The following is a 26,878-nucleotide window of genomic DNA, read 5'->3' as shown; positions in this document are numbered from 1 at the left end:
CTATGTGGAGTCCTGATTGACAGCTTTCCCTCCGTTCATGGTGGGAGTCCCTGAGCTCTTCCTGGAGCGGTGCTTGTCCTCTATCTCATGCATTGACGGCTCCCTGTACATACAAACTGTAGTGGAGATGTAAAGAGAGGAAAGGAGACGGAAGGACAGGAGACGAGAGGACAAAGAGAGGAGGAGCTCAGAAAGGGGACAATGGAGAGCAGATTGAAGAGATGGATGTGAAGACAGAGACAAGGTCAGGTGTGAGGCTGGAGGGACAATTATACCAGGCTGGGAGGGATAAGACGGGGAATTAGGACCATGTCAGCACTTTTTTTTTATCACATAATAATATCTATCAAACACTGCTCTCACTAGAAACATGTTAGAGGTGATATTTAAAAATAAACCTGTACCCACAACAGCTAAAAAAATGCTCAGGATAAAATAAGGTATTTCTCATGAGCCTGATACTTAAGAAAACCCGACACAAACAATGAACTTAAAATAATAAAATAATATGCCTATTTGCTGAGAGTTTGATGAGAAGATCAATACCACTCTTATACGTCCATGCTAAATATGAAGCTATGGCTAGCTGCCAGTTAGCTTACCTTAGCATAAAGACTGGAAACGGGGGAAAGCTTGCCTGGATCTTTAAAAAGGTGACAAATTCCACCTACCAGCACCCCTAAATCTCACTAATGAACCTGTTATATCGTGTTAGTTTGATGCGTTCAAAAACCAAAGTGAAAAATGTTGTAATAAAACCTCAACTTGTCATTTTTGCACTTCGGTTTTAACACGGATAAAAGATATGAGATATACGGTGATAATGAGATTTAGAGGTGCTGGTAGGTGGACTGTTTTCTACCTTTGAACAGAACCAGGCTATCTGTTTCACATCATTATGCTAATGCGAAGCTAACCAGCTGCTGGTTGTAGCTTCATATTGAGTGTGGTATCGAAAGTCACATATAACTCCTGCAAGAAAGTGAACAAGTGTATTTCTTAAACTATTATTTTAATCTGTCATCAGATCCTATTATAACTGTATATTGCAGTATCATTTCTGTAAATATTAAGCGTTACAAATTTAACAGACTTTATTGTCCCTGAGGGGAAATTTGTCTTGCAGCCAGGTAAAACATAGAGCACAGAGTATGATAGGCCACCGCCTTTTCCAAACTACACCATTAATTGATTATTCTTCCCTATCTTCAGAGCAACCACTGTTCCACTAATTTCAATAATGGAACTTTCACAGACATTAAAGCTGGCTTCAGATATGTCATCCAACACAGTAAATGTACAGTAGTTTCACTGCATTTATTGAGAAAACTCCTTGTCGGAGGATTGTGTAATATCTGAAACTAGATAGTCGTCTACAAATCGAAACATTTTAAATGCATGAATAGTTTTTCAATATCCTTATTGATCATTTTCTGGGAGTTGGTTTGATGAAAATAAGACTTGTTAATGTAATGCTTTACATTAGTCAACGTTTTTAAAAACACTGCTACAAGATGTACACAGCGCTGGTTTAAAAACTATAACTAAATAACTAGTTTTCATACCACATTTTCATGTAATGGGTTGTTGTAGAGATGTTTTTTTCGGAATGCTTTCGAAAGTAATTACCTGTAAAGTATACCCAATTTATAGTAAATGACGTACATGCATAACCACAAAAAGGGAGAAACATTAAAAATGTTCCAAAAACATTTTTCAACAAGATTTGTCATACCTTCGATGGGCCTGGGTACAAAGTGTGACGAGGGCTTAGTCTTCTTGACCCGGTTGCCCTTCATGACTTGTCCCTCCTTGGTGAGGCCGAGGAACCAGGCCCGGCCCGACTCCTGCTGCCGGTACACAGTGGATGAGTAGATCACATAGTAGTTCTCGAAAACGGACTCCTTAAACTTGCACTCCGGCGTGAACATCTCCTGTAAAAAGAGAGAGTTGGGGATATTTGATACACTTATGGGCATGTGGGTTCGTACATTAAGGAAGGCATACAGCACATATGAATCAATGCACACACACACAAAATAAAAAATTGTTTGTACCCACATAAATATCAAAGACACATGCAGACCAGCTACAAAACAGACGGATGATTTTAATGAAGTCTCATTTGAGAGAAAAAAAAGAAAGCTTGGTCTGTGTCACTCTGCCAATATTGGCTCTCACCACTAGCATGTGTATATTGCCAAGGTCAGCAAACATACTGTATTGACATTCACACACACGCACGCACACACACACACACACATATTCTATGAATCCAAGTAATGAGAATGATAGCCTTATTAGAATAATGGTGGACAATGGAAGATTTTTATCTCTCTGCTTCATTATCAAAGCAGCAAGTCAAGGAGAAAGTGTCAAGGGGACACACAGGAGGAGAGGAATGACAGGAAAAATGGAAAGAACCAGATATTGGATACACTGTCGGGAATGAGTACAGTGCCAGATTACTGCCATGACCGTTCAAGAGACGAAACAATGCTCTTGACCGTCTTACTTATAACAAAAAGATGCTTAATAAATACTTAATAAAGCAGGTGAGCTGATTAACGTGCACTGACAAGGTGGATGCCATACCTCATCACCCATACGCCTCATCTCTGCTCTCCTCGTCGTCTGAATGCTTCCTGACTGCAAGAGGCTAAATTAAAAACTAATGGCAGTCAGTTTGAAGGGCAGGGAAGTCGTGTGTGTCAAAAAATAGACGCGGGTGATGTGGAACAGCTGGCTTGGTGGATGTTTTGGCTTTGTACTGTCTGTGTGTGTGTGTGTGTGTGTGTGTTTGGGTGTTGGTGCCGTATTTCATTCATTAATATCTCCTGCAGAGTCCTGTGCCCTTTAAAGGTTGTCCATTTGACTGACAGCCCAATTCTGCTTCCTGCTGGAGGTGACTGTTTACGTGTGTGTGTGTGTGTGTGTGTGTGTGTGTGTGTCTGTGTGAGTGAGTGAGTGAGATAGATAGATAGATAGATAGATAGATAGATAGATAGATAGATAGATAGATAGATAGATAGATAGATAGATAGATAGACTGTAAAAGCATGAACGATAAAGAATGAAGGAGGAGGAGAGAGGCTGAGAAAATTATGTTAAACGGTTGCATCACCCATACTACAAACAATTCATTTGTCAGTTAGTTTGGATTTTATTCACCCAGGTTTTGAGATATCAGTCTCTGACTTTTCTACTTCCACTCCAACACAAAGGCGGTGACCACAAAAAATGCTGTTCTTGCTGTGGATAGCTTTCAGCAAATACTTTCTTTTGAATAGTACCTATGACAACTGCTCACTGTGAGGTCTGTGGAGCATTTAAAATAAAGGGTGAAAAGAAATGTTGAATTTTTTTTTGAATTTTTAAAATGTCATTTTTCAATGATTCAAGCACCACAAGCAAAATTCCTTTCACCTCCATTGTATTGGGTTGGAGGCAGAAATGTCAGAAAAGGATATTTCAAAATCTCATCTATCTGCATGGTTAGACAATAGCGGTTAGTGAAAAAATATGTGTTTTTGTAATTCAGGTGAAATTACCCTTAAAAGCTGTTTGCAGGACCTGCATTATGCAATAAGCAACTCTAACATGTGTGACGTGTTAAACATATTTTTTGGCCACTTGGGGGCAGCACAACAAGCTGTAAACAAAACATTGACATATTACCACCTTATACAGTTGTAATGGTGAACCTCCCGCAAACAACGTATTTACACATCCAGCAGACGCGGAGCAACAGCTCTGTTTTTGCTCTCCATTAACTCCTGAGAAAATGATCTGGCTCTTTAGCTGCTAAATGCTCCACTATGTTCACGAGCCTGTCTGCCGTTTGTTGCCAGGCAGTTAGCGTACATTTGATTTATCAGAGCAGCTGCGTGCTGCGACTGAATACAGGGTTGATGAGAACTGTGAGAATGAATCAAAATAGTACAGTTGTGCTCTCCTTAACTAAACAATTAGTTGAAAGATGCTTAAAAGTTCAGCAGAGCTGAGGGGAACTGCAGAGTTTGGTGATCATTCTCTGTGAGTTTGTCACTATAAGCAACATATTTCACATTACACATTGTAATTTAATCAATTGTTCATGTAAAAATATCGATTAGTGCAGATTTAAACTCCCAATCCCAATCAAAATCAATGCTGTTTGAAGAGTATGTGCATCTGTGTCTTAGCTCGCACGGCACGCCACTGTTCGGCAAAATGAGTCGCAGTGTTCATGACCATCCTTTTTAAGACACAGCAGTGCATAGCAGGCTGTGTAAAGGACTCTTGCAAGGTGAGGTCACATGGTCGGCGGTGTGGAGACGTCTCGCTGGTCAGCAGGAGGGAGGACAAGCTCTGTGGAGAGCAGGCGGCGGAGTTTATCAGTGCCTGCTGACACACTGTCCAACAGCAGACATCTCTCTCTCTGCTGGGGCACTGGGGGTCACGTCACGCCTGTCTGGCTGCGTCTGTGTTTGTGTGTGAACATATGTGTTTGAGTGGGCAGGGGGGAAGACAGTGATACATTACACACCAGCAGGCTTTATCCCATCTTCATCTGTTTGGAGCCCAAATCAGGCCAAGTACACACACACACAAACACGTAAGTGCGCTCTACTGTCCTACCCTTCACAATTGGCCACTTTGCTTTGCTGACACGCTGTAGAATCCCCTCCAAATTCGTCCACAAGGACGACACTCTGTTACTGTCTATGAAAAGGCTTGGAGCAGTTTAGAAAGCACCCTGGCTGTGGCTTGGGAATGATAGGGGTGGAATGTAAGTGACTTTGAAGTCTTTGACAGAGTACCTTGTTTGTGGATGACTGAGTGGAAATATGAGGTGAAGAGACGGGGTCGGAGTCTCTCGTGATTAATGAGTTCTCCCTAATGGACACGCGTGAACCACAGAAAACACACAGGGAGGGAAAGGCACGGAAGGCGAACAGCCACTTGCACACACAAACTTAATTCAACACACATGTTGTCATACATTAAAATGCACGCCAACAGGTTTGCCCCTGTCGCTTCCTCTGCCAGGAATACATAATCAGCCAAAGTTGTTACCGCCGCAAAACAAGGAGAAAAAAAAAAGATGTGCCACATTTCAGGACTGTGCTTAGTGATGGTAAACTGATTACAAGGACGCCTATTTATATTCTGTGGTGATCTGAAGGAGAAAGGCGAAGGACTTGTTAGTGAAACTGGGCGCGTGAGACTGCTCACTCGCCAGCATTAGGAGTCTCAGTAGGGAGCTAAAGACAAATAAACACAGACGTCCACCTGAGACCCGGTGAGCAAACAGCATGAAACTGGGGACAGAATATTAATGTTTTAGCAGTTTCAGCACATAACAATTTGCATCAATTTTTATCAAACATTGCCAGCTGAATTTACAACAACTTCGACTAGTTTAGAATAGACAGATGTGATTCTGCAGGCACAGATCTTAAACAAGGAAATAATGGGGCACTGATTTGACGAGCTGGTCCCCACTTTGTTTGCTTCTCCTGCTCTACAAGCACACACACACACACGAGCGTGCAGGTGGTGCAATACACAGACATGTTGACTTCACAGGGCAGATATGCACATTTGTAGTCAATGCAAGTCAATAAGACATGAAGAAGACGAACAGGTGAAACAAGATGCGGAGAAGAGTGACTAACAATTATAGGGACGCTTTAACATCAAGTCTATCAAAGCAGAGGTATATGATGGCCTCATGCTATTTCACTGATGAATGGTTGTTGAGTTAATGCCCAAAGAAACATGCAAGAATTATGATAGCCAAGGTAAACATGGATGTAAATGATGCAGGTTTCAAAATTAATTAATTAATGTAAACTGTGTTTGAAAAAACAGGAATGCAGGAGGAAAGAGGGGTATGACATGCAACAAAATATATCTTGCTGGAATTGATTCATAGTATATCACTTAACCACTAAGCCACCTGTTCAACCATGATTTTTTTTGTCGTGTCAGCCATCTTATCTTATCATCCGGATGTCTTAATTCTGTTGCCACACAATGTCAAACAACAGCAACAAATATTCCAGATGATTCAGTACATTCAAACTGATTATAGTGATACGTGTCTGTGTGTGTTGTGGAGATTGAGGAAGGAGGAGGGAGGAAAGACAAGGGGGGTGGGGGGGTGCAGGTGTAGGAAATGTAAAATGAAACACAAAGCAAGAGAGCAAGATGTAATGGATATGAAACTGGGTTGCCAACAGAACTGGGTTGAACGCATCCTGAATCCAAATCAGATACGGGCTCCATCTGAGGAGGGAGGCAGCTCTCCGGCTCTGCATTAAGGCGTCCTTTGGCTTTAGATAAAGATGCGGAGGATATGTGGGTGCGGGGCAGCCTCCATTTAAATATGGGCCTGAGCCACTAGTGTATCAGAGAGCTTTGGCCTCTGTGAGAATCGCAGGCCTGCCATGGAACTCCCGGAGAGCTCATTATTATTCTGGGAGAGATTCAGGTCGGGGATTGTCTAGACATTACTTAAACTGAAAAACTCTCTCTTTCTCACTTTTTCTATCCCTCTCCTCCCCTCCATATTTATCTTTCTCTCTGTCTAACTCTGAAAGTCAATCACTTTCAAGCAAGGCACTGCTCTGTCCTTCCCTAACTTCCTCAGGGGAGGACATTGATGGTTAATGGCTAAAATCAAATCACAAACACATACTAATGCTCTGGATGTCCTGGAGAAACACCCTTATTAGCCAAACACACACTCTCCCTCTCTCTCTCTGTCTCTCTCTCTAGACAGCACCATCAACCCATTACCTGTCATCAGCACTGTCAACTCAAACATGCAACTTTATGATGTGCATGCACACTCGTTGTCTGACATTTTATGGACTACACAATTAACCAATAAACTGAAAAAAAGAATTAGTTGCAGCACTAATGCACCCAAAAACACACACAGACTTCCCTAAAGTTTTTTGATTCAACACAACGACACCAACTCCTTCTAACCATTTTTGTTCTAGAGACAGAAAAAGATCAAGACATGGAAGGGAGGAGGGGAGGGGGGTAGAGAGGCGACTCACAAAAGCCCTTCATCATTTGTCACCCGAACAAATTCTGAAGCTCTCCCCTGACCTTCCACACCAACTCTCTCTCTCTCACTCGTCCCCTCAGGGCCTTCAGTGAAGGTTTTACTGCGACACATCATTTTTTTGCCGGTGACATAAATAAGAAGCAGTAAAATTAGTAGCCGATTGAAAGAAAGTAAGAACAGTTCAGAGGCCGCAGTGTACGGGCTTGTGGCTATGGACAGATATGTTGTGAGGATGTTTGTCATGCAGAGATTAGATAGATAGATAGATAGATAGATAGATAGATAGATAGATAGATAGATAGAGAGATAGAGAGATAGAGAGAGAGATAGATAGATAGAGAGATAGAGAGAGAGAGAGAGATAGCAGAGAGAGAGAGAAAACAGTGGTTACTGCTGTGCAGCAAACTAGGTCATATTGAGAAGTGTTATAAATAATGGAAGGGAGCTCTTCATTGTAGATGTTCAGCCCCCACGCACTTCATTGCTAAACACTCCACACAAGCATTATCACCCTGCTCACCCATGGCTACATCAGCTCCACTTAACTGATCAACGGTAATAGTAAACTCACCCCTAAAAAAATGGCTATCTACCTGACACCCAGATGAAAAGAACTAAAGAGAAAGGCTTCCCAAAGTTGTGTTGCAACACAATCATCTCAAACACACAGAAGATAAAGCTTGTCGCATTCCCTCACTAACAAGACAAGTGCAAAGAAGCAGGGAGAGGAAAAAGAAAAACGAGCGAGAGTTAGAGACGTAGGAGGATATCCCTCAGTAATTATCTCCCAGGAGGGCGGCGAGGGAGAGAGCTGCGCATCTCCACTCTCAGATGTTAGGAAGACAAAACAAGGCAACAAAACAAGCAGCGAGAAACTTTATAGTTTAGAGAGGCAAAAAAAAAAGTGTGATGGAGACTTTGAAGAAGAGAGAGGAGAGCAAGAATAAGAGAGGGAGGTGGGGAAGAAGATAAAGACCTGGACAAATAATAATAAAAGTAAATGTGAGTAAGTATGAGGAATGAAAGTGAAGGACTTCTTTTATAGCTGTGATTGCACCATGTGAGCTCTCATAAAAGTGTGAATAAAGATTAGAAATGTTCCCTGTTACATCCCTCTGGAAACGCTTAACAAGTTCTCACACTGTTTATCACATGCATAATCTGTATTGGTAAATGAAACTGGTAAATAATGGGAATTAGAGAGAGAAACAGAGGCAATGTGTGCTTTCATCCAGTGGTTTGCATGTTAATTTAGCCTCTTTATGAGCACTCTGTGGCTCTCCAAGGCTTATAAGCCTCCCTGTGATCCAGCCTACCACCCGCATTCTGCTTACCAATGCATGCTAATTTCCCACACTTCACATCTGAGGAACCGGACCTCCTCCATATGGCCAGAGACTGCATTCACTGCGTGGCTTTAATTAAAACAGCCTTTCAAATGTTACTGCAAAAATGCCTTGCCTTCTGACAAACACCCCCTCTAACTTTGATAGAAAGGTCAAAAATTGTGTTCCTCCGCCCATAAAAATGATGATTAAAATGATGCATGGACAGTCATGTTGGTCAAGCTGAAAGCTGCTGTTTGACAATGATGTAGTGAATCACTTGTAGTTAACAATAATCAAAATGACGCAAATGAGGATTTCATCAAAGATGGGAGTGTGTGGGGGGTCATGCAGCGTCCCCAACTAGGAGTCAATTTAATAAATTAAAAGATTTCTATCTGGGCACGATTAAACTTTAATTAGACGTAGATAGACGGGTGGAGGGTTATTATAAGCCCCATAGCAGGGCTGTGAATTGTGCGCTTGTTTATGAGCCTTTAGTTATGAATGAATCCGTCTACCTGGGTGAGTCATAACAGCCTGCGCATTTATTGCACGTCCTTCTGTGAACTTGTGAGTGCTCATACATCTGTCGAGGCACTGAGCTGTGCTCAAGTTGTACTGAGCGAGAACGCTCCTTCTTCTGAAATAATGGCACTGAATTTACTAGACTTTGCACATTTAAAAAAAAATGCAGCGTGTACGCCATTTATGTGGTCTATTTCAAAATGTTCTCCCGTCGCTCTCGCAGTAAAGCGGCTCCCTTATCAATAAAAGTAAGTTGCAATATGACAGACCTTCGCTTCACTGCGTCCTTCGAGGATTTTATGAGTATTCTGAGAAAGAAAAAGTTTGATGGGCAGTTGATTGATTGATTGATTTAATTTATGTATTATCAGACACACAAAAATCCAAAGGATAACATGTTTAAGTGTATTTCCAACATGGTCCCAAGGTGTTAAGACAAAAGAAAACACAAAGAAGCACCAGACACTAAACGACACAATCCTGAAATCCATAAAACCTCACCACAACTTAAGAAACTCCCACATCAAAAAATAAGAGTTAAAGTAACAATGTCATGCAAATTTAATTCTAAATCTGTTACCTTGTTCTATAAAGGAGTCCTAACCTGACTTCTATAAACTCCTCTCATATTTAAAATCTTGATGTGTAGCAGAGTTTGTGAATTTCAGCTCATTTATCATAGCTGTCTTGCCGCCATCACAAAGTCCCTCAGCAGAGGTTTGTGGGTAACGCAGCCCTCCCATCCTCTTCTTTCTTCTGTAACACTATCTTCAACTGGATTAGGAACCATGAGACTGGAGGGTTATATAACCATGCCAACTAGGGATATCTTCCTGTCTTTAAATCTCTGCCCCCCCCCCCCCCCTATTTCTCTCTCTCTCTCTCACACACACACTCTCCCACTGCAACTCATTTCCACAAACGTGCTCCAGAAGCCTGTCAAAACAGCTACGACTTAATGTTTCCTCCAACTGACATCTGTGACTGTGTCCACCCCCGCTCATGCATCTGCTACCCACACTAGCCTATATGCTTCTCATATCTTACACTGCAAATAAAACATCCGTCTTCACAATATTTACTCCCCCACTGAGCCTAAAATGATTTTTTTTTTTTTTAACTCGAAGGAGTATCTCTGCTAATGTGGTGAGATAATTCCACTTCTTTTCAAGGCAAGTGTGGAACTTCTATAATCATGCAGTACATTTGGCTAATATGAGAAATGACACTTTGTTCAAATTTCTGATAAAAGATTTATATCAGAAACAAGTAATGGCATTTCACAGCTCAGAGTGAACTGAAAAGTCTCTAAAAAGGGATGTTTTTACAGTGTAGTATCCATTCATGACGGCAAAAATCCTGAATAGAGATCAAGATGAAAGTTGAACAAAGCAACGCCGTCACCACATCAAAAGACAATTCAGTGGAATTTCACTGCTACTTAACAAGCCCACGTTAGTAGCCCATAAAAGAAGAAGAAGCAGTTTTTAAAAAGGGCTGAGCACTGAACTTGATGTCAAATTAAATGTAAAACATGCGCGGTGCTGCTTCAACAACAAAGGGGGGGAATAAGTGCTGCACAGCAACACAAAGGCACATCTGAAGAGCTCTCGTATAGAGTAGAGATGAAAGGGTTTGGAAGGGCTGAGTATTTGCTGCAGTGGGATATTAAAAGAGACAACAAACTGAACAAAACACAACACATGTAAACGAAATACACATGCTGGTAACACACACACACGTGCACAACCTATGAGTGTGACTGGTGCGAGGGGTTGTATCTTACCGAGCTGTAGAGCATGCCCTCGCCATTCATGGCAATGTAGAAGCCACTCTTCACTCCCTGGATGGCCACCACTCTCAGACCCACAGGAATAAGATTAAACAGGGCTGCAGAGCAGACAGAATGAGGGAGAGTGAGGGAGGGAGGGTCAGACAGACAGATACAAAGAGGCAGAGACAAAAGAGAGACAGCAGACAGAAAGGACAGAATAGGACAATTGAGTTTTCACTTAACTCTTGTAGACATGACAGCCTCGCTGTTCTTTGGCTATCTGTCAGCAGTAAAGTGAACAGCACAGGACATGGACAATGGGGACACTGACGCACCTCAGTGTGACAGTGAAGCATTAACGTTAAAGCAGAAATCCAAAACTCTCTGGTGACAGATAACTGAAATTATACAAAAAAGATGGCAGAGCATCCAACAAGCGTCATTGTTTTGTGTCAACGGCTACCCAGCTAGCTGAATAAAACTGTCCTCAACCAATCAGACAACATACGATGTAGATGTAGCGAAAAGACAATAATTTCACACTAACTTACATTTATGTGACTTTGTATGCAACAGCTTTGGTTTGAACAGTATTTGGCAAGAAAAACTAGTTTCATCCGTTGCAAATATGCCAATCTTAAAGCCCCTGGCTTCAAGTATTTCTCTGTAACATTAAATATTCATGACTAAATAATTAACTTTAGGTATTATTTGTTAAACGCTAATCTGCTTCATCAGGACTGTGTGGGTGTGGTGTGATCAGATTTGGTTTACAGTGGCCTGGCAACATAAGCAAACAACCCCGCAGCTCTTGTCACATTTTCATTCAATTATTACTGAGTGCTGAGTGATTGGTGCATGGAAATTTGTGACATCACTTTTTTCCAACTGTACCCCGCCACTTTAACACAGTAATACAAGCACTGATAAAACAGCACAGATCTAGAATTAGTATAGCAACTAGACATGTTGTTTAGTGTCAAGGATGTTTGCCCAATCATCTAAGAGGCTTTACTCATTCTGTAAAACAAGTCTAATTATTCGACAAATGAATAACCGTTATCTCTGTGGGTAAGTTCTGTTGAATGCGAGTACTGAACTGTGCCTTTCATGGGCTTTGGCTCGGTGAAGGTGTCAGGACACTCTTTGAGTACTGCAGACTCCCTGTATTGTTGGGATGATTGTTCTGCAAGTGCCGATGGGGACTATCAGATAAAGCTGGCAGGGACGAGAGGAGACGTGCCAACATGGGTCTGTCCTCCGAGCAGATTCAATTTCACTCAGTAAATATCGACGTGCTGCCTTCGCCTGCCAATGGTTTGACTCTGCCCTCAGGCCACTGGCGCGGGTGATACACACTGGCCTCTCTTGCAGTTATACCCTTGAGAGCCGATGTTTGGGGTATAAAAGGCAGAATGTGAATCCATTAGCACCTTCAACTTTCAACTTATCAAAACATATTCTAGCTTTTTCTGAGCAGTCATATTTGCAATAGGACCCTCAAAAAGACTCACCATAATAGCTTGGCTTGAAAAGCGGGAGCGAAAGAGACACAAAATATGCAGTGCTGGTACACTATTTTGCTATAATTACAATCTGCCGTCCCTGCTCTCATTCGCCTGCCAAAATATTACACAACTGACAGGAGCTGTCACTCAGCTACCTTCTAAATGTCCAGCTTTTCTAATTTGCAGCTCCAGCCGTTGATGGATTCCATAATTACAGCTGCATTGACTGCTGCTAGAGTACCTGATGTCTATTCTGAAGGCGATTTCTCTTCCTTAATAACCTCAATCCTATCTCTCACCGAGAAAAGAGAGCGCCTAGGCTGGTGCAGGGACAGAGCTAAAGGGTAATTCTGGCATTTTTAAACCTGGGCTCTATTTATTTATTTATTTATTTATTTTTACATATTTTGGGGTTAAAATGACTAATAGGTACAAAAAATTTCAGAATTGGTCCAGTAGTTCGCCTCAGGCGGCAGCCACGAAACAGGCTGCGATGGCTGCAACGTAATCCTTGGGAACAACGGCGCCTGTCTAAAGTACGTTCACTTACTATCTCACGTTTCCACCGTCATCTTCCTGCAACAACTCACCTCTCGTGAGATTTCAGATCAGGACTTCTCCTTGAGTGAGACTTTTATTTCTGGTTAAACAAAAAGGATCTTACTCTTTAACAAAAAGGTCTCTGTAGGGATCTTTTCCATAATGTTGTCAGACACATAGAATAACAATCTGAGCCTGTCACTTTTAGTGGATGTACTTTTGATGGGCGCAGTTGCCCCCAAGGATGACATTGCAGCCATTCCAGCCTGTCTCGCGGCTGCCGGCTGAGGCTATCTACTGGACCAATTCCAGAACCTTTAGCTTTTCAGGTTTAAAAATACTGGAATTATCCTTTAAGAGTTTTCCAGGGATATTGTATCGTCAAAGGGCCAGGCAAAATGGGTTCAAACAGCCCAATAAAGCAAAATCCTTGAAACGGCTTCCAGTGGAGCAGTAATCGGCTACAAGCAAATCCTGCAGGTAGGCTAAAGGAAGTGCATTTGATGTGAGGGATACTGGAGCAGCAGGAAATAAACCGTGCAGGAAAGGTTTAGAGAAACACTGAGCTAAACTTCAAATGCCACAGGCACGTTTCCAAATCCAGAGAGAAATGCTAATCCAAAGATGGGAGAGCTGGTGTATATACAGTACAGTACAGGTGTGTTAGTCTGTCTTCTTATACACAGTGTTTAATAATGTATTTAATTCAATTTTGGTGACACTCCTTCAGAGTGTCAGAGTTGATAAAGTGCTTGAATTTAGTGACCGGGTCTTCTACTAATAAAAAAAGTGCTTGCTTCATCCCATCCATCAACAAGGAGCATCGAGACGGAGTGTGAATGCCTGATACCGCAGGTGTCTCTTAACCAGCAATATCCTTCTAGCGCTTCAGCGTGTGCAGGTAATTACTGCAGGCGATCAACTGCTGACAATTAAATTAATAACTGGTCAAATTTGAACATGGGTGTTAATCAATTGAATGGTGTTTCACAGCCCTTGCGGTTAGTTAAGCGTAGCTCAGCCAGCCTGCCACTAAAGCAGTTTTATGTACTGCAGTAACAATCTGTTCTGTTCAGTTGTCTCCTTGTCTGACGTTTTGTCATTCAGCGCAGAAATACAGCAAATAATAAAAAATGGAATTGGAACGCTCTCCAGGCTCAGGTCACACCTAGTATGCAGGCGGCATCAGGCTCTTCAATCCCATCAGTTCCACTGAACCACCCCCTGAAAACAAATTACCGTATTCCATCTGCTGCGGCTGAGGATGCTGCAGGTCAGAGGGTGGTGTGGTTCAAGGGTGGGGGTAATCTATTATTCTAATAATCCAGCCGGGCAATCAATAGTTCAGAGCAAGACCTGAATACCAAACCTACTACGTCCGTTCCTATCTCTCTTAATCACTCTCTCTTTGTCTTTTACTCTTTCTGTCTCCATCCTTCTACACTTCCAGCTCCTCCAGCTGCACCTCCTGCTCCCCTCTGCTCTCTTACTGTGTCTTCCTTCGGACCGTCTCCGAGCTCGAGGCATCTCATATAGAGAATTATTCATTGGGTACAAACGGAGAAGGTGGTATTTTTAGTTTCCTGTGGCTAAATTATTCACTGCATTCCTCCATCCCTGGGCCAGAGGGACTGCTTAACAGGAGGATTTTCTAGGAGGTGGGGAAACCCTCCGTTGCAACGAAAACCTTGTGAGCTAAAACCCTTAGAACACAATGGAGGCTCCAAAAACACAGCAGTGAGTTAAAGGTGCACAGAGGAGATGCATTTTGTGGAAATTTTTTCCTTTTTTTCCCCCTGCTTGTGCAGTAATCCTTTTTGTTCTGAAGACCCTTCATTTATGCTATAAGTAGTTCTCACTGAAGATCTATCTCCTCATAAAAAATATAAAACGACGAGCGACAGGGAGAGGCCGTTCTTTTCACCGCATGACTGCTACGGTCCAGCAGCTTTGGCTCTGACTTCCTTTGAGATTGGCAGGATGTTTTAAAGAAGAAAGGTCATGATTGGTTTCCTGTCTGGCTTCACTCCAGACTGGGAGTGTCGTCATTATCGCTTTGGCGACCATTCTCCACTGACATATATCTCTTCCTTGATCCTTCATATTGTTACAAAAAGCCCATATGTTTTAATATAGAAGACTCTCTACAGACTCTGCTGATCCTCCCCTTTTCTGTCCCTGTGAGATCGGAGGCTTTAGGGGACTATACCCTGGAGACTATTTATCCTCTGGTAGTCCAGTATGGAAAGTCGATCGGCGGTGAAATATTGCAAAGAAAAAAGTGGCTCTGGGAGGGATCTTTGTGACAGGGAGTGAAGCCGTGGGGCTACAGTTGTTTCAGGCGATGGGCTTTTCCAGGAAGGAATTTCTGCTGTGATAATCACACACGCTTCAGAGCTGAATCAATCAAAACAATGTGACACTTACAATCATGCAGTGTACACAGAAGAAATGGTTTACTTAGACAGACGAGGGGTATTGGAATTAATTTCACTTAGGGATAGAAATTTTAATACAAGATACTCCATAAATATTGTATTTACTTACCGTGAAAGGTATGTTTTTTGAGAAGGCTGGATAAGAATTCATAAACCATCTGAGTAGGTTTTGACACATTAATGTCTACAGCCATATCTCATGCATACTATTGCATAACCAGATGCAGAAATGAGGGCATTCTGCCTTGTGGAATTTGGTGAATAGTTCCCTTTAAAATTGTGGGTTTTTTGTCGTGATAATCCAATTCAACAAGGGCATCTTAAACTAATTTTGGAGTGCTTTAGGCTGGCATCAGTTATATAAGAATTAAAAATGATAAAGCATAATGTGGTAATATATTATATAACCATGTGACTCATTTCCATTAAATGTTTTATGCTGGAAGCTGAAGCTTCCATAATGCTCCACTCACTGTTGTCGCTGTTCTCGTCCTTGCTGCCGTCGATGGTTCCATCCGGCTGCATCTGCAGGTAGAAGCCCTGCTGGCTGAACAGTCGTGTCACGATGCCTTTCAGCTGCGGCTCTGAAACACACGACACACACAGAGACACACACACACGACAGACGCACACACGCACATACACACAAACCATCGGCCGAGCCACAGCCCCATCCCCACCAAGAATATGTCAGAGCAACATCCTCATAAATGTGACAAAAAACACACAAAAACAGCTGATTCCTCTGCCTTCAGCTAAGTGTTTGCACACTCACAGCTGTTCTTGTCAAGCATTTTAAAATGCTGAAATGTTTTACAAACAAATGTTTCACAAACATACACGGTGTTTAATTTATTAAAAAAGACAAGTTGGCTGAGGAAGATGGAGTGTTCCAACAGAACAATTCAAGACTTTTCACTGCTGAAATCACTTAATGCCTTTAAAAACATTTACTCCTGTGTTTTCTGATATTTGCTCAGATTTTAAAGCCTTTTAAAACTGTTTTTGAATTGCATAATTGCAATACAAAATTAAGCAATCACTTTATGAAGTGAATCTCTAAATATATCAATTAAACACTCAATTATAATTCACCATTTAAAAATTTAACACTGAAAAAGTCTTATTGTTCTTGTGGAACAATCCAGCCTGCTAACAAAAAAAAACTTAAACTTACAGCACTAGAACCACTTCAGTCCTTTATTTAACTCTTACCAACTGATGAATATCAATACGACTATGATGGGCAGTTTGTAATGAGTCATCTGCTGTACCACATAATCCCAAAATATGGCAATAAGGTTTGACTGGAGGGCTTTCACAATGAGAACACCATGACGGAAAATCAATGAGAATGTTTTTACTTTCTCATAATGCCTTACCCCTTTAAAATCACTTTGTAATATACACCGACATGCCAATGGTTTCTTTATTTGGTATGAAGCAACTGTGCATTTTTGGGTTGATATTACTGATATTCAATGAAATTCTCCCTTTACCAGGAGGTTCTGAGTTTTTACAGGCAACAGGTTCACCCCAAAGGATTCCAGTGAAACTGACCTAAAAGTTTCTAGAGTTGTTTTTCATTGCAATAACCCTGAACCGACCTCTGACATCTGGCGCCTGGCCAGGGTGCTGCTCAAAGCGCCCAACACTTCAGGAGGATTAGCTCGGGGCAAAGAAAGCCTCCCAGCCTCAGGCCATGCCAGGAAAAGAGATGTGTAAAAAAAATGTACGTGTGGTCTCCGTCTAATGTCTGGCAGGTCTTTTGATTTTGTGTAAAAGCCGTAGCCGGAGTCAGATGACACCATTAGCGTGAACAAGACTTGGGTTGTGGCTTTTGACAAGGAAAAGCTGGAGAGGCAAAGCTTTGAGATTCATGAAACTCATTTTGAGTGCAGATAGAAGAAGAGATAGAGTATAACTAATACAGTTGATATGATGCTTAAGGTTTACTGTGAATAATGAAACTCTACAGCCAAACAGTAATGTGCTGTTTTTGCAATGGCAGAGATTTTGAGACAAGCTCCACTGAAATCAGACAACAACTCAGATGCTGGATGTTACTAATCCTCTGTTTATTCTCTGCCCGACAAAAGAAACAAATTAAGCATTTTGTCACAACTGAATTGATGCTCGGTTTCATTTTTATGTGCCTAAATAAACATTCAGTAACTGAAAGTGCCTGCTCTGCAGGGCTGACAACATGTTCCGATAAATTATGTGATTGGAATAAAGCAATACGAGTGAGCCTGACTGTCCTCCAAGGTCGTAACAAGACTCGGAGGTCATGCAGTTCAGTGCGGTCCAGTCTGGCACATTAAACCCAAAATGATTCTGGCAGAAAGAAACATTTTCAAACCTTGGTATCAGAAGAGAAAAAAGATCAGAATTTCAGCCAGTACCATTTTTAACAGCAGATGTTAGGTCTTTACTTGAAAGCTGATCCCTGCAATAATTACAGGAGCATAAGCTCGATTTATACTGTACAGAAGACAAGTATGGAGAGCCCGTAGAAAGACTAAGCCGAGTGTTGTGACCCACAGCTAGAGTGGATTCACCTCAACTGTACATCACCCTGACCATCAGTCCCCAACTCACCTACCCCTGGGGTGGGGCCATCAGTTCCTTGGACAGGCACTTCATCATCCATCACAGGCAGGGTGAGGAGAATGCGTGTGTATGCTTGTGTGTGTGTGTGTGTGCTTATGTGTGTGTGTGAGAAAGCACATGGGAGTGTACACATCAGTAAATCACACGTGATAACTACACTTCCATAAATTAAGGCCTCAACGTGGGCTCCCCCAAGCGCAGACGGCTCATCAGTTCCAATCATTTAGCAGAGTGTGCGCTGCGTGCTTGTGTGTGTGTTCATGTAAGCACAGGTCTGAACGGGCTCCCAGCTAAACTCCAGAGCTTACAACATGTGTTTGTGTGTGAAGAATGTCTTTCAGTGGCAACATACAGCATATCATCCTGTGTGTGTGTGTGTGTGTGTGTGTGTGTGCGCCATTAAAACGCCAATAAATTTACTTCATACCAATACAGAAGGACAAAAACATTTAGGTACGTCGACAAATGGTGTCATGACCATGAAATGGTGAATGATCACCTGTTCTGATATAGTGTTTGACAGGGAGAGACACATCATATCCATATACACCAATGTACACTATAGTAGGAGCCTCTACTACACTTACACAGCAGTACTAGACACATATTTACAGACACAGAACAAGGAGCGAGGATAAAGACTGATCCGACATTGACTGACAAAGAGAATGAGGCAGAAACAAAATGAGAGGAGGCAGAGCCAAAGACAAGGAGAGGAGAGAGACAGAGGAGCGACAAACGACTGGCTATAGGAGAAGCTTTAGCTACGAGGAAAAAAATACAAACAAAAAAACAGGTCAGAAATTAAGCTTAAAAAATCCAAGAAAGCCACACAGAAGGAGGGGTGATAGAAAAAAAGAAGAGATCAGCAAAGGGAGAGGGTCGTCGGCTGTCAGACAGGTGTTGAAGCCCCCCGCCCCTCCCTTCCCCTCCCTCTCTGTCCCTCCCCAGCCCACCCCCTTCCCCACCCCCACCCCCCCCTCCCTGGCCGAGGGGGAGTCGACATGGGCGAGAGATGGGGTGGAGACGAGAAGAAACACAGCACACACGGATGGAGGCTGAGCTACTGACCTAGCCTGCAGCCCTTATGGGACACCTGTGGAGGTTTCGAGGGTGCATCTTACGAAGGGGGGAATAGAAGGAAAAACAACAGTCTTTTAAACAGGCAGAATTCATAAATTCTCCAGTGTCGGCTGGTTTATATGCAAATATATGGCAAGGCATCAGTGGAAATATAAGGATGATCAATTAGAGGATATACAGCTGTCTGTCTTTGAGCGGTCTGTCTAGCCATGTATGTGTCAGGTGAAAGGAGTTACCTACCTGCCCAACAGTGTCTGGAGGCCTGATTGGCTTGTTGTCTGTCTGTCTGTCTGTCTGTCTGTCTGCTCGTGTTTCTATTCAGGCTGTTTTGTGGCAGTTTTTGGCACCGGGATTGTTTGTTTGTCTGTCTGTCTGTCTGTCTGTCTGAGGACAGGCTGCGCGGTGACAGGGTTTTAATTTAAGTCTGTCTGGCTGTCTGTCTCTGTCGTCCTCCCTCTTTCTGCCTTAGAAATTGATGTCTGTCCTCCTGCCTCATCAGTCTGTCTGCAGGCACTCTGAGAGTTACCTGGCTGTTGTTCATCACAGAACAGAGAGAGAGAGAGAGAGAGAGAGAGATCTGGATTCAGAGAGGGGTGACTTGCAACCGCGGGTTTGTTATCTGTGCACCAGAGCAGACCCGGGAGAATAAAAAAAAGGGGAAGGCTATATACTGTGGAGTGTAGTAGGCACGGAGCCTATGTCTATCAATACAGCCAGAGTAGCTCTTAATCACTAAAGCTATACCTCCCTTCACTGCAGTAAAGCTCTCTCTCTGCAATAAACATTTACCATTAAAACATTTAATCTCAAAAGAGCCTTGGTGCACTGCGGTGCAACTTATCTCCCCTCTGAACCCCAATCTGCTGAAATATTGAATTAAAAAATGTAAAGCAGCCTCATTAAGTTGTGTGTAGGTCTATGTGTGTTGTGTGTTGTGTGTGTGTGTGTGTGTGTGTGTGTGTGGGGGGGGGGGGGGGGGGGGGTGCTGGAAAAATGTGCACAATCAAAGGCTTAAATAGACAATATAGCTGCTGTAACAAACCCTACTCAAGCTCTGACTGGGACACAGAAGCATCTTGATTGTTCTGATCAGAGCAGTAAAGGGGTAACGTCACGGCATATAGATCATGTCTTATATACATTCAGGCTGCTGCTGCTCGGGATGTGGGAGGGTTGTGTCTTGCGGTGGATCGACAGACAACAAGGAGACCTAATGGAACAGGTGGATTTTTCGCACCGCGGAGAAAATCTACCTTCTCCTCTGGTTCAGATTGGAGCCCTCGACTGCAGTATAATGCATCTGCTGCTCCAAAGAGGGGCGGGGTGGAGTGGGGGGTTGGGTAGGGGGGACCGCTTCCATACGCACACATAACACACATCAGTAAAAAAAGAAAAAAGAAAAAGAAAATCTACAGCACTGACCTGGTCGCCGCCGAACGGGTCTTTTCTTGCCGCTGCAGAAACGGACTTTGCTGAAGACCCCCAAGAAATGCCTCTCGCAGAGAGAGCGGGGGTCTTTGCTGGGGCTGGGGCGACGTTTCGAAGTGGAGACCCGGTCGCTGTTCGACTCCCTCGCCTGGCGTTTCTGCCGGATCAGGGAGCTGGCGATCGCGGCCATCTCCCCGAACCGAGTCTGAAAACCGAGAGTCTAGTTCGGCAGAGGTCGGATCTTGGTGCAGCTTCTTGGCGCAAATAAACAAACAAAAAAAAAAACCCGGAGAGAGTTGATTCTGTGTTTTCCGTCCACGAGTGCTTCAACCAAATGTCATCCTGCTCAGAAAATCCTCCCGAGTCCCGGGCATCATTGCGCTACAGGCTGCATCCTCTCGAGGGGGACAGTGGCGTGTAATTCAGCTGCTGCGAGTTTCTGGCACTCAGCGCTTCGAATCAACAGCGACCGATCTTATATGAAACATACATCTACGGGCTAGGCCACAGGGGCCGACACATCCGCCGTGAATGCATGCAACAGTGTCGATAAGTTGATGCAGATGCGTGGCATTGGAGAGCCTCAGGTATTCCAGGTGAACAGAGCCGCGTCCGACGAGCACGGCTTCGTAATCCTCATCTGCACACCAGCACTATCCTTCTGGCTTAATAATTCGCATCAACCTAAATCCATGCACAAGACGCTCGTGCGTGGCTGGAGAAAGGATCCTAACTTTTTTTCTCCCTCCACTAATCATTTACTCCTCCACGCACATCGATGAACGAGACCCGTCCGCTGCTGGTCCAGGAGCCCAGATTTGTGAGCCCGGTCCGGTCCCCCGGTTCTGTCGGTGGCACCTCGAAATGCAGCCGGGAAAAATGGAATCGGCAGCAGAGGCTACTCTCTGCAAGGATGCTGCAGAGATGTAGCCCAGTTTCAGCCTGCAGGGAGGGATTCTCGGCAGACAAGCAACAATTAGTTGAGGCGAACACACGCCAGAGAGCTTTTTGTTGTAGCGCACAAATAATAAAGTAGCCTAAGAATCGTTTCCAGCGCGTCCTGAATGGATGCTGTCTGTGTGTTACATCGCCGACAGCGAGAGTGGACGGTCGCGGTCCATAGCCTCTCTCTCTCTCTCTCTCTCTCTCTCTCTCTCTCTCTCTCTCCTCTCTCTCTCTCTCTCCCTCTTCAACTCTTTTAACGCAATCATACGTGATTGAGGTTCGTATTAGGAAATCTCAGAGGAGTGATCTCCAGCAAGAAAAGACGTGAATATCAAATATATAAAACAAAAAGGGAAAAGGGGGGTAAATGCTGGGTGGGTATTTACTCAAGGGGAAGTGGGTGCCAGCGCGCGGGATTTTTAGTCCTCACAATTGTCTCTTTGAATAACAAATACATTCAGAAGTCAGTTTTCAAATGGGACACGTCGGTCAGCAAAGGGGCCGCATTAAACTGTTCTGGAGGAAGTGTGCATGAACAGAGATATCTTAATCAGCTTTGGCTGATATACACAGCATTCTTATCCTCATAGCTTATACTTAAGGGACATAAGCATGCATTTCATTTTCTAAAAACCCCGTGGCCACACATGCCCGACAGAATACATTAAATCTGGCTAAAAGGATTACCTGCAACAGGTTGCAGCACACACACCCAAAATACCAATGCTACACATGAAGACCCAGACAGTGACACATGGATGAATGTGATTTATGGCTTATGGAAATGACACCAAAACATTACAAACAACATCCTCAACAACAGCGCAATAGCCCTTATCATAAACCATGAAAAATACTGCAACACCAAAGCTTAGAAAACTGCCCTTTAACACTCTTTGAGTGAGCCTGCAGGAGAGGGGGAGTGCATACATGAATATATCTATCATAAATCACATCTGGGGACAAGTGCAAACCAACTGATTGTTTTTCACTGCAGCTGTATTCAGCACAATGTTAAATGGCTCTGCTTTCTTTTGAAATTAAAAGGAAGGGACTAGAGTTGAGGATAAGTCACCAGAATAAACAGGTAAATCAAGGCAAAGCTCCCAAATATGTCCTGCAAATGTGTGTGTGTGTGTGTGTGTGTGTGTGTGTGTGTGTGTGTGTGTGTGTGTGTGTGTGTGTGTGTGTGTGTGTACCAACATGTGTCTGTGTGCATGTGAGCAGGCCTCTGGTTTCATTGTTTATTATCGCATGGGCTGGGGAGCACACACACCACCACACTCACACACACACACACACACATACACACACACTGTGGGAGGAAGAACACGTGAGTCTTCAGCAGCACAGCAAACCTCTCTCTTCCCCGTGATGAAACAGTATGAAACATTTAGAGGCTTTTTCTAGGACTCGGTTTGACATTCTCTCTCCAAACCGAACCCCGGAGAGAGATCGAGAGAGAGGGAGAGAGACGACCCCCCCTCCCACCACCACCACCACCACCTTACGTAAGATTTGGATAGAATGGATGAAAGTGTTGAATGTGAAGCACTGGTACCCTGGTTGGCCCTTTGTGTGTTTCTACTTGTGTGTGTGTGTGTGTGTGTGTGTGTGTGCACGCGTCCCTGTGTGTGTGTGTGTGTTTCTACTTGTGTGTGTGTGTGTGTGTTTCTACAGCTTACAACATGTGTTTGTGTGTGAAGAATGTCTTTCAGTGGCAACATACAGCACATCATCCTGTGTGTGTGTGTGTGTGTGTGTGTGTGTGTGTGTGTGTGTGTGTGAGAGCGAGAGAGAGAGAGAGAGAGAGAGAGAGAGATGGAGGGCAGCTATAATCTTTTCCCAGAAAAACACAGACAGGCCAACGGACAGACAGAGAGAATACAGACAGCAAAAGAAAAGTTAGAAAGTGAAGGCTGGCGTCTAAATCAAAACTCTTAATCTAGCTTTGTGTTCTTATTGAGTTGCCAGTGAGTGGTAGAAATGAATATGTCACTGCAGCATAAAGAAATATCAATAACAACTTCAATATAACATTCATCATTCTGGCGGATATGCAGGAGTGTGATATATGTTTCTTGTAGAAAAAAAATCAGCTGGTGGTTTGGAGTATGAAGAGAGCCTTTCTCAGAAATGGGAGGGACTTTGTGGCGTGGAGCGCTATAGAGACATGGGACATACATCTTTGTCAAGGAAAGATAAAGTATTCCCTAATGAGGATCTGCTAGGCTTCCTGCCTCTACCACAGACAATTGATGTTCACTTCATTCCAGCTGAGATACGTCCACAAGCAATAAAACACTGCTGCTATGGAGTGCACTGCAGGCAATATATTCATTCGAGTTGTCAATCAAAATGATTTGGCGCTGTAAACATTTGCATAGAAACAGTGTGACGTCAACATTTTCAAATGTTTTGTGTCGTTTGTTGTTGTGGTAGAAGAATTCTGATTATTGCGCAAAAATGAAGCAAACATGTTAAATGTGTTAAGTGTACAGCTGGCGTGTTTTCATTTTATGAGTACTAGTTTTTGGATTTCATCATTAAAAGTATGACCCATGTTGTATACACTGTGCACTGCAGCAGAGGAACCAAATATCTCTGAAAACTGAAAGACATGAACCAAAGCTCTGTGGCCCTCATTCAGGTGCCACCACTACAGGAGTAACTTCTTGTTCACAGTAATTCCTTTATACCTGCTGCCCCCTTGTGGAAAAAAGCATGAACCACAGGCGTGCTTCAGGGAGCGAGAGAGAGACTAGTGGATGCTCCCATTCGCTAAAGCTCCCCACTCTAATGTGTCCTTGAGATACCAGACAGATTTGTTGACTCACAATAGCTGGAACTGCTCGTTACCACACTTTATCACTACCAGCACAATTCACAGCTACTGTTTGATTGTAGTTAGTGTAATAACTATATATACTATAACTGCACAAAGCCCAGGTTGTATGGATGAACAAAAACAAAGTGATTCTTATTGAATTTAAATGGAGTGCAGCAACATGTGAGGCAGAGGCGAGATCCCTGCATTGTAAACAAGATCGTTTTTTTCAACATTTTACCAGTGTGTATATTACATTAAAGACTATTTTACCAACTGTTGTTCTTACTTATAAGCAAAAAGCCACAAAACCAGACAAATGCAAGCAGAGAGAGATGACAACCAACTGCTAATTAAGACTATTAAAACAAATTAAGTTTGTCATTAAAACAAATCGTGCTTGACAAGAATGCAACAAAAAAAAAAGCCACACATCAGTCTACAAAGACATCAGGATTGACTGATAGACAAACAAACTGTTCCCAAAGTAATTCAAATGAAACTTGATGTTACATGGAAACTGACAAAATGAAAACTATTCCACATTACAGTGCCATTAAAAGAAATGTGTTTCCGCAAGTTGTTACTGGTTGTTTCTCCATTATGCCACCCACCATGCAGCTGTCCTGCAATCCAGACACCCCAACTACTGTATTTAACTTTAACACAAGAAAAGCCAGGTGCAAAACTTGACACTACAAAAGGAAAGCCAGGTGCAAACATTTAAGCAAACTCAGAAGCATCCTTCACTGAAAAACCCCTTGGGAGGCGATTTTGGCACAGTGCCTGAATCTGGAGAGCAAAACACTTTCTGCTCTTCCTGCTTTACATGATCTTGTACGGGCCAACGTCCCCAGAGCAGCAAATGATGCAGTCAGATTACCAGCCCAGGGTTCTGGCCCCTGTCTTCCGGAAAGTGGAAGTGTGTGTGATCCCTCTTTGTCTGATGAGTGATTTACATACTGAGTCAATCATGCATAACTGCTGACGTACAATAGACAGACAAGTTCAGATAGGAGTTAATATTGGCTGTTTAATCAGCCATGAGCAGGGCAGTGTCTATTTAAAAATCCAAAAGGCCTGCTGTCATCATATTGTAGCTCTATTTTTATGATGATGTTACAGGATGAGCAGCAAAGACACAGTGGAACTCCTCTTTAAAAAGGGGTTCTTGCAAAAGAACCACAACAATTCAAGAATAAAGAATCAAATAGGAAAAGATTAAACTTGTAAATGAGCACACAAGTTGACAAATATGGAACAAACTTCAAACAAAGCCTTTGCCCGACGCGGCCTTAAACTTAAACAGCTTTGACTAGATTTGTAAATTCATGCTTTGCGTCCATGTGTGTTAACACCTATGAGCTGACTCAAAGTTTGGATTGAGGTCATGAGGTTCATCTAACAGTGAACAGGGATGCAGGATAAGGACTGGTGGTGCTTTATATCCGAGTCCTGCAGATCCCAGTGTGCGTGCTGCTTTTGGTCCAACCACCTCAGAGGAATCAACTGTGCTTAATGGAGTTTCTAATTGTCTGCCCTGAATTTGAGAGCCGCTCCAGCTGAAGCTACAGGAGATCCTATGTACTGCAAGTGACAGGAGGGGGACAGGAGTAGGTGTTGCATATTTGTCCCCCGGTAAAACGGCATTTTGTCTCACTCTGGAAATACTGAAGGATGTTTTTTTAATGACTTTGGAGGTGTAGTTATGTTACGAGTCAACAACAGCAGCAATGCAGTGGACTGCTGAGACATGACTAGAGGACATGGCTGGCTTCTTAGGCTTATTGCCAAAGACTGTTGAGTGCTGGTTGTGTCATTGAGACTTCACATCACAAAGGTGTAGCATGTTTTATAGTGAACATAGGCCTACTGGATGGCAAAGTAAGTAATTTTGAAAAGTAATGTTTGATTTTTCCAGGTTAGAGTGACTATATATTAACACTGGGCCTGGTTTTCAACAAGCGTTTAAGTAGTTAAATCTTAAGTATAGTTTGGGGAGGAAAACAAGGAGTAGTTTCATTTGACCAACAGAACTTAATGAAGAAACGGGAGACTTCTCACATGTTTCAACTGACATCCAATTACAATTATCCACTAAGTGTAGAGACAGTTGTGTGGTTTTAAATTGAGATTTAACTCTGTCTTGTCAAATGGGGAACCTGGGACAAAATATAATGAACTTGGGGTCATGGTTTGATTTAAATCTATTTAAACATGAAAAGTTTGGGAGCCCCCTGCCCTGGAGTGCTCGCTGCTATGGCGCTATCCGTGGTGCTGAACCGCGCTGCTTGTTCGGGGCCCTAAAAACAACACTGCCTCTCTCTCTCTCTCCAAGGCCCCTGAAGTTTAATGACTTGATCCCTGCATTGTCCATTTTTTTGGCCCGCTTCGGTTGCAGCACTGGAACGCGCTCCTCTGCAAATACAGCTCGGGTCTGGTGAAGTATCTGGAGCCCTCTCCGGAGCGGTGCGGCTGGATGCTGGCTGCCAGGCAGCTATCCGCACCACACAACGCTCGGGACAGATGCGAGGAGCACAAGGAAAGGGCTCTCTTTACTGCAGACTCGGAAGATGTTACTCACACAGTCGAGTGGCCAATGAAACCACCCCCCCTCCCTATATCTCCCCCCTTTTCTTTACATCACTCAAGAGAGAAAGCATGCAAAGCAAAAGGCAGCTACAAAGCTATGGCGCTGTGTTTGTCTCTCACCGTTGGTGATAGTGGTCGACTTCGATCGTTGTCCACAGAAACACTGCAGCATATGCGCTCCTTTCTGAAGGAATGGCCTCAGAATCCTCAT

The 26,878-nt window shown here is 43.2% G+C and overlaps 1 protein-coding gene across 6 annotated transcripts; it reads right to left on the bottom strand.

Moving 5' to 3' along the window:
- On the bottom strand, positions 1 to 26,878 carry fgf12a (fibroblast growth factor 12a). 6 transcript variants are annotated; one of them, XM_070918302.1, is made up of 6 exons: positions 20,294 to 20,493; positions 20,129 to 20,228; positions 15,653 to 15,704; positions 10,706 to 10,809; positions 1,736 to 1,934; positions 1 to 116 (listed from the first exon to the last, which is right to left on the bottom strand). In XM_070918302.1, exons 1-6 carry the CDS (start codon positions 20,491 to 20,493, stop codon positions 1 to 3), a joined length of 771 nt encoding a protein of 256 aa, XP_070774403.1. The 6 variants fall into 6 exon arrangements, with proteins under 6 accessions (XP_070774403.1, XP_070774402.1, XP_070774405.1 ...); XM_070918301.1 differs by lacking the exon at positions 20,129 to 20,228 and adding an exon at positions 18,864 to 18,911 and having other exon boundaries at positions 15,653 to 15,763; positions 20,298 to 20,493; XM_070918304.1 differs by lacking the exons at positions 20,129 to 20,228; positions 20,294 to 20,493 and adding an exon at positions 26,788 to 26,878 and having other exon boundaries at positions 15,653 to 15,763.

The sequence above is a fragment of the Enoplosus armatus genome, chromosome 14 (assembly GCF_043641665.1).
Source record: "Enoplosus armatus isolate fEnoArm2 chromosome 14, fEnoArm2.hap1, whole genome shotgun sequence".
Taxonomy (NCBI): Eukaryota; Metazoa; Chordata; class Actinopteri; order Centrarchiformes; family Enoplosidae; genus Enoplosus; species Enoplosus armatus.
Note: the sequence above shows the minus strand (reverse complement) of the source record. Positions and strands in the feature narration are given on the sequence as shown.

Bases quoted from the DNA above. Each gene is read 5' to 3' on its own strand.
- fgf12a (XM_070918301.1), bottom strand. From the start codon at position 20,493: ATGGCCGCGATCGCCAGCTCCCTGATCCGGCAGAAACGCCAGGCGAGG. The intron at 15,764-18,863 runs GTCAGTAGCTCA...CGTGTGTTTCAG, and splicing joins CCATAAGGGCTGCAGGCTAG to AGCCGCAGCTGAAAGGCATC. The intron at 10,810-15,652 runs GTGAGTGGAGCA...TCTGCTCTGCAG, and splicing joins GGACGAGAACAGCGACAACA to CCCTGTTTAATCTTATTCCT.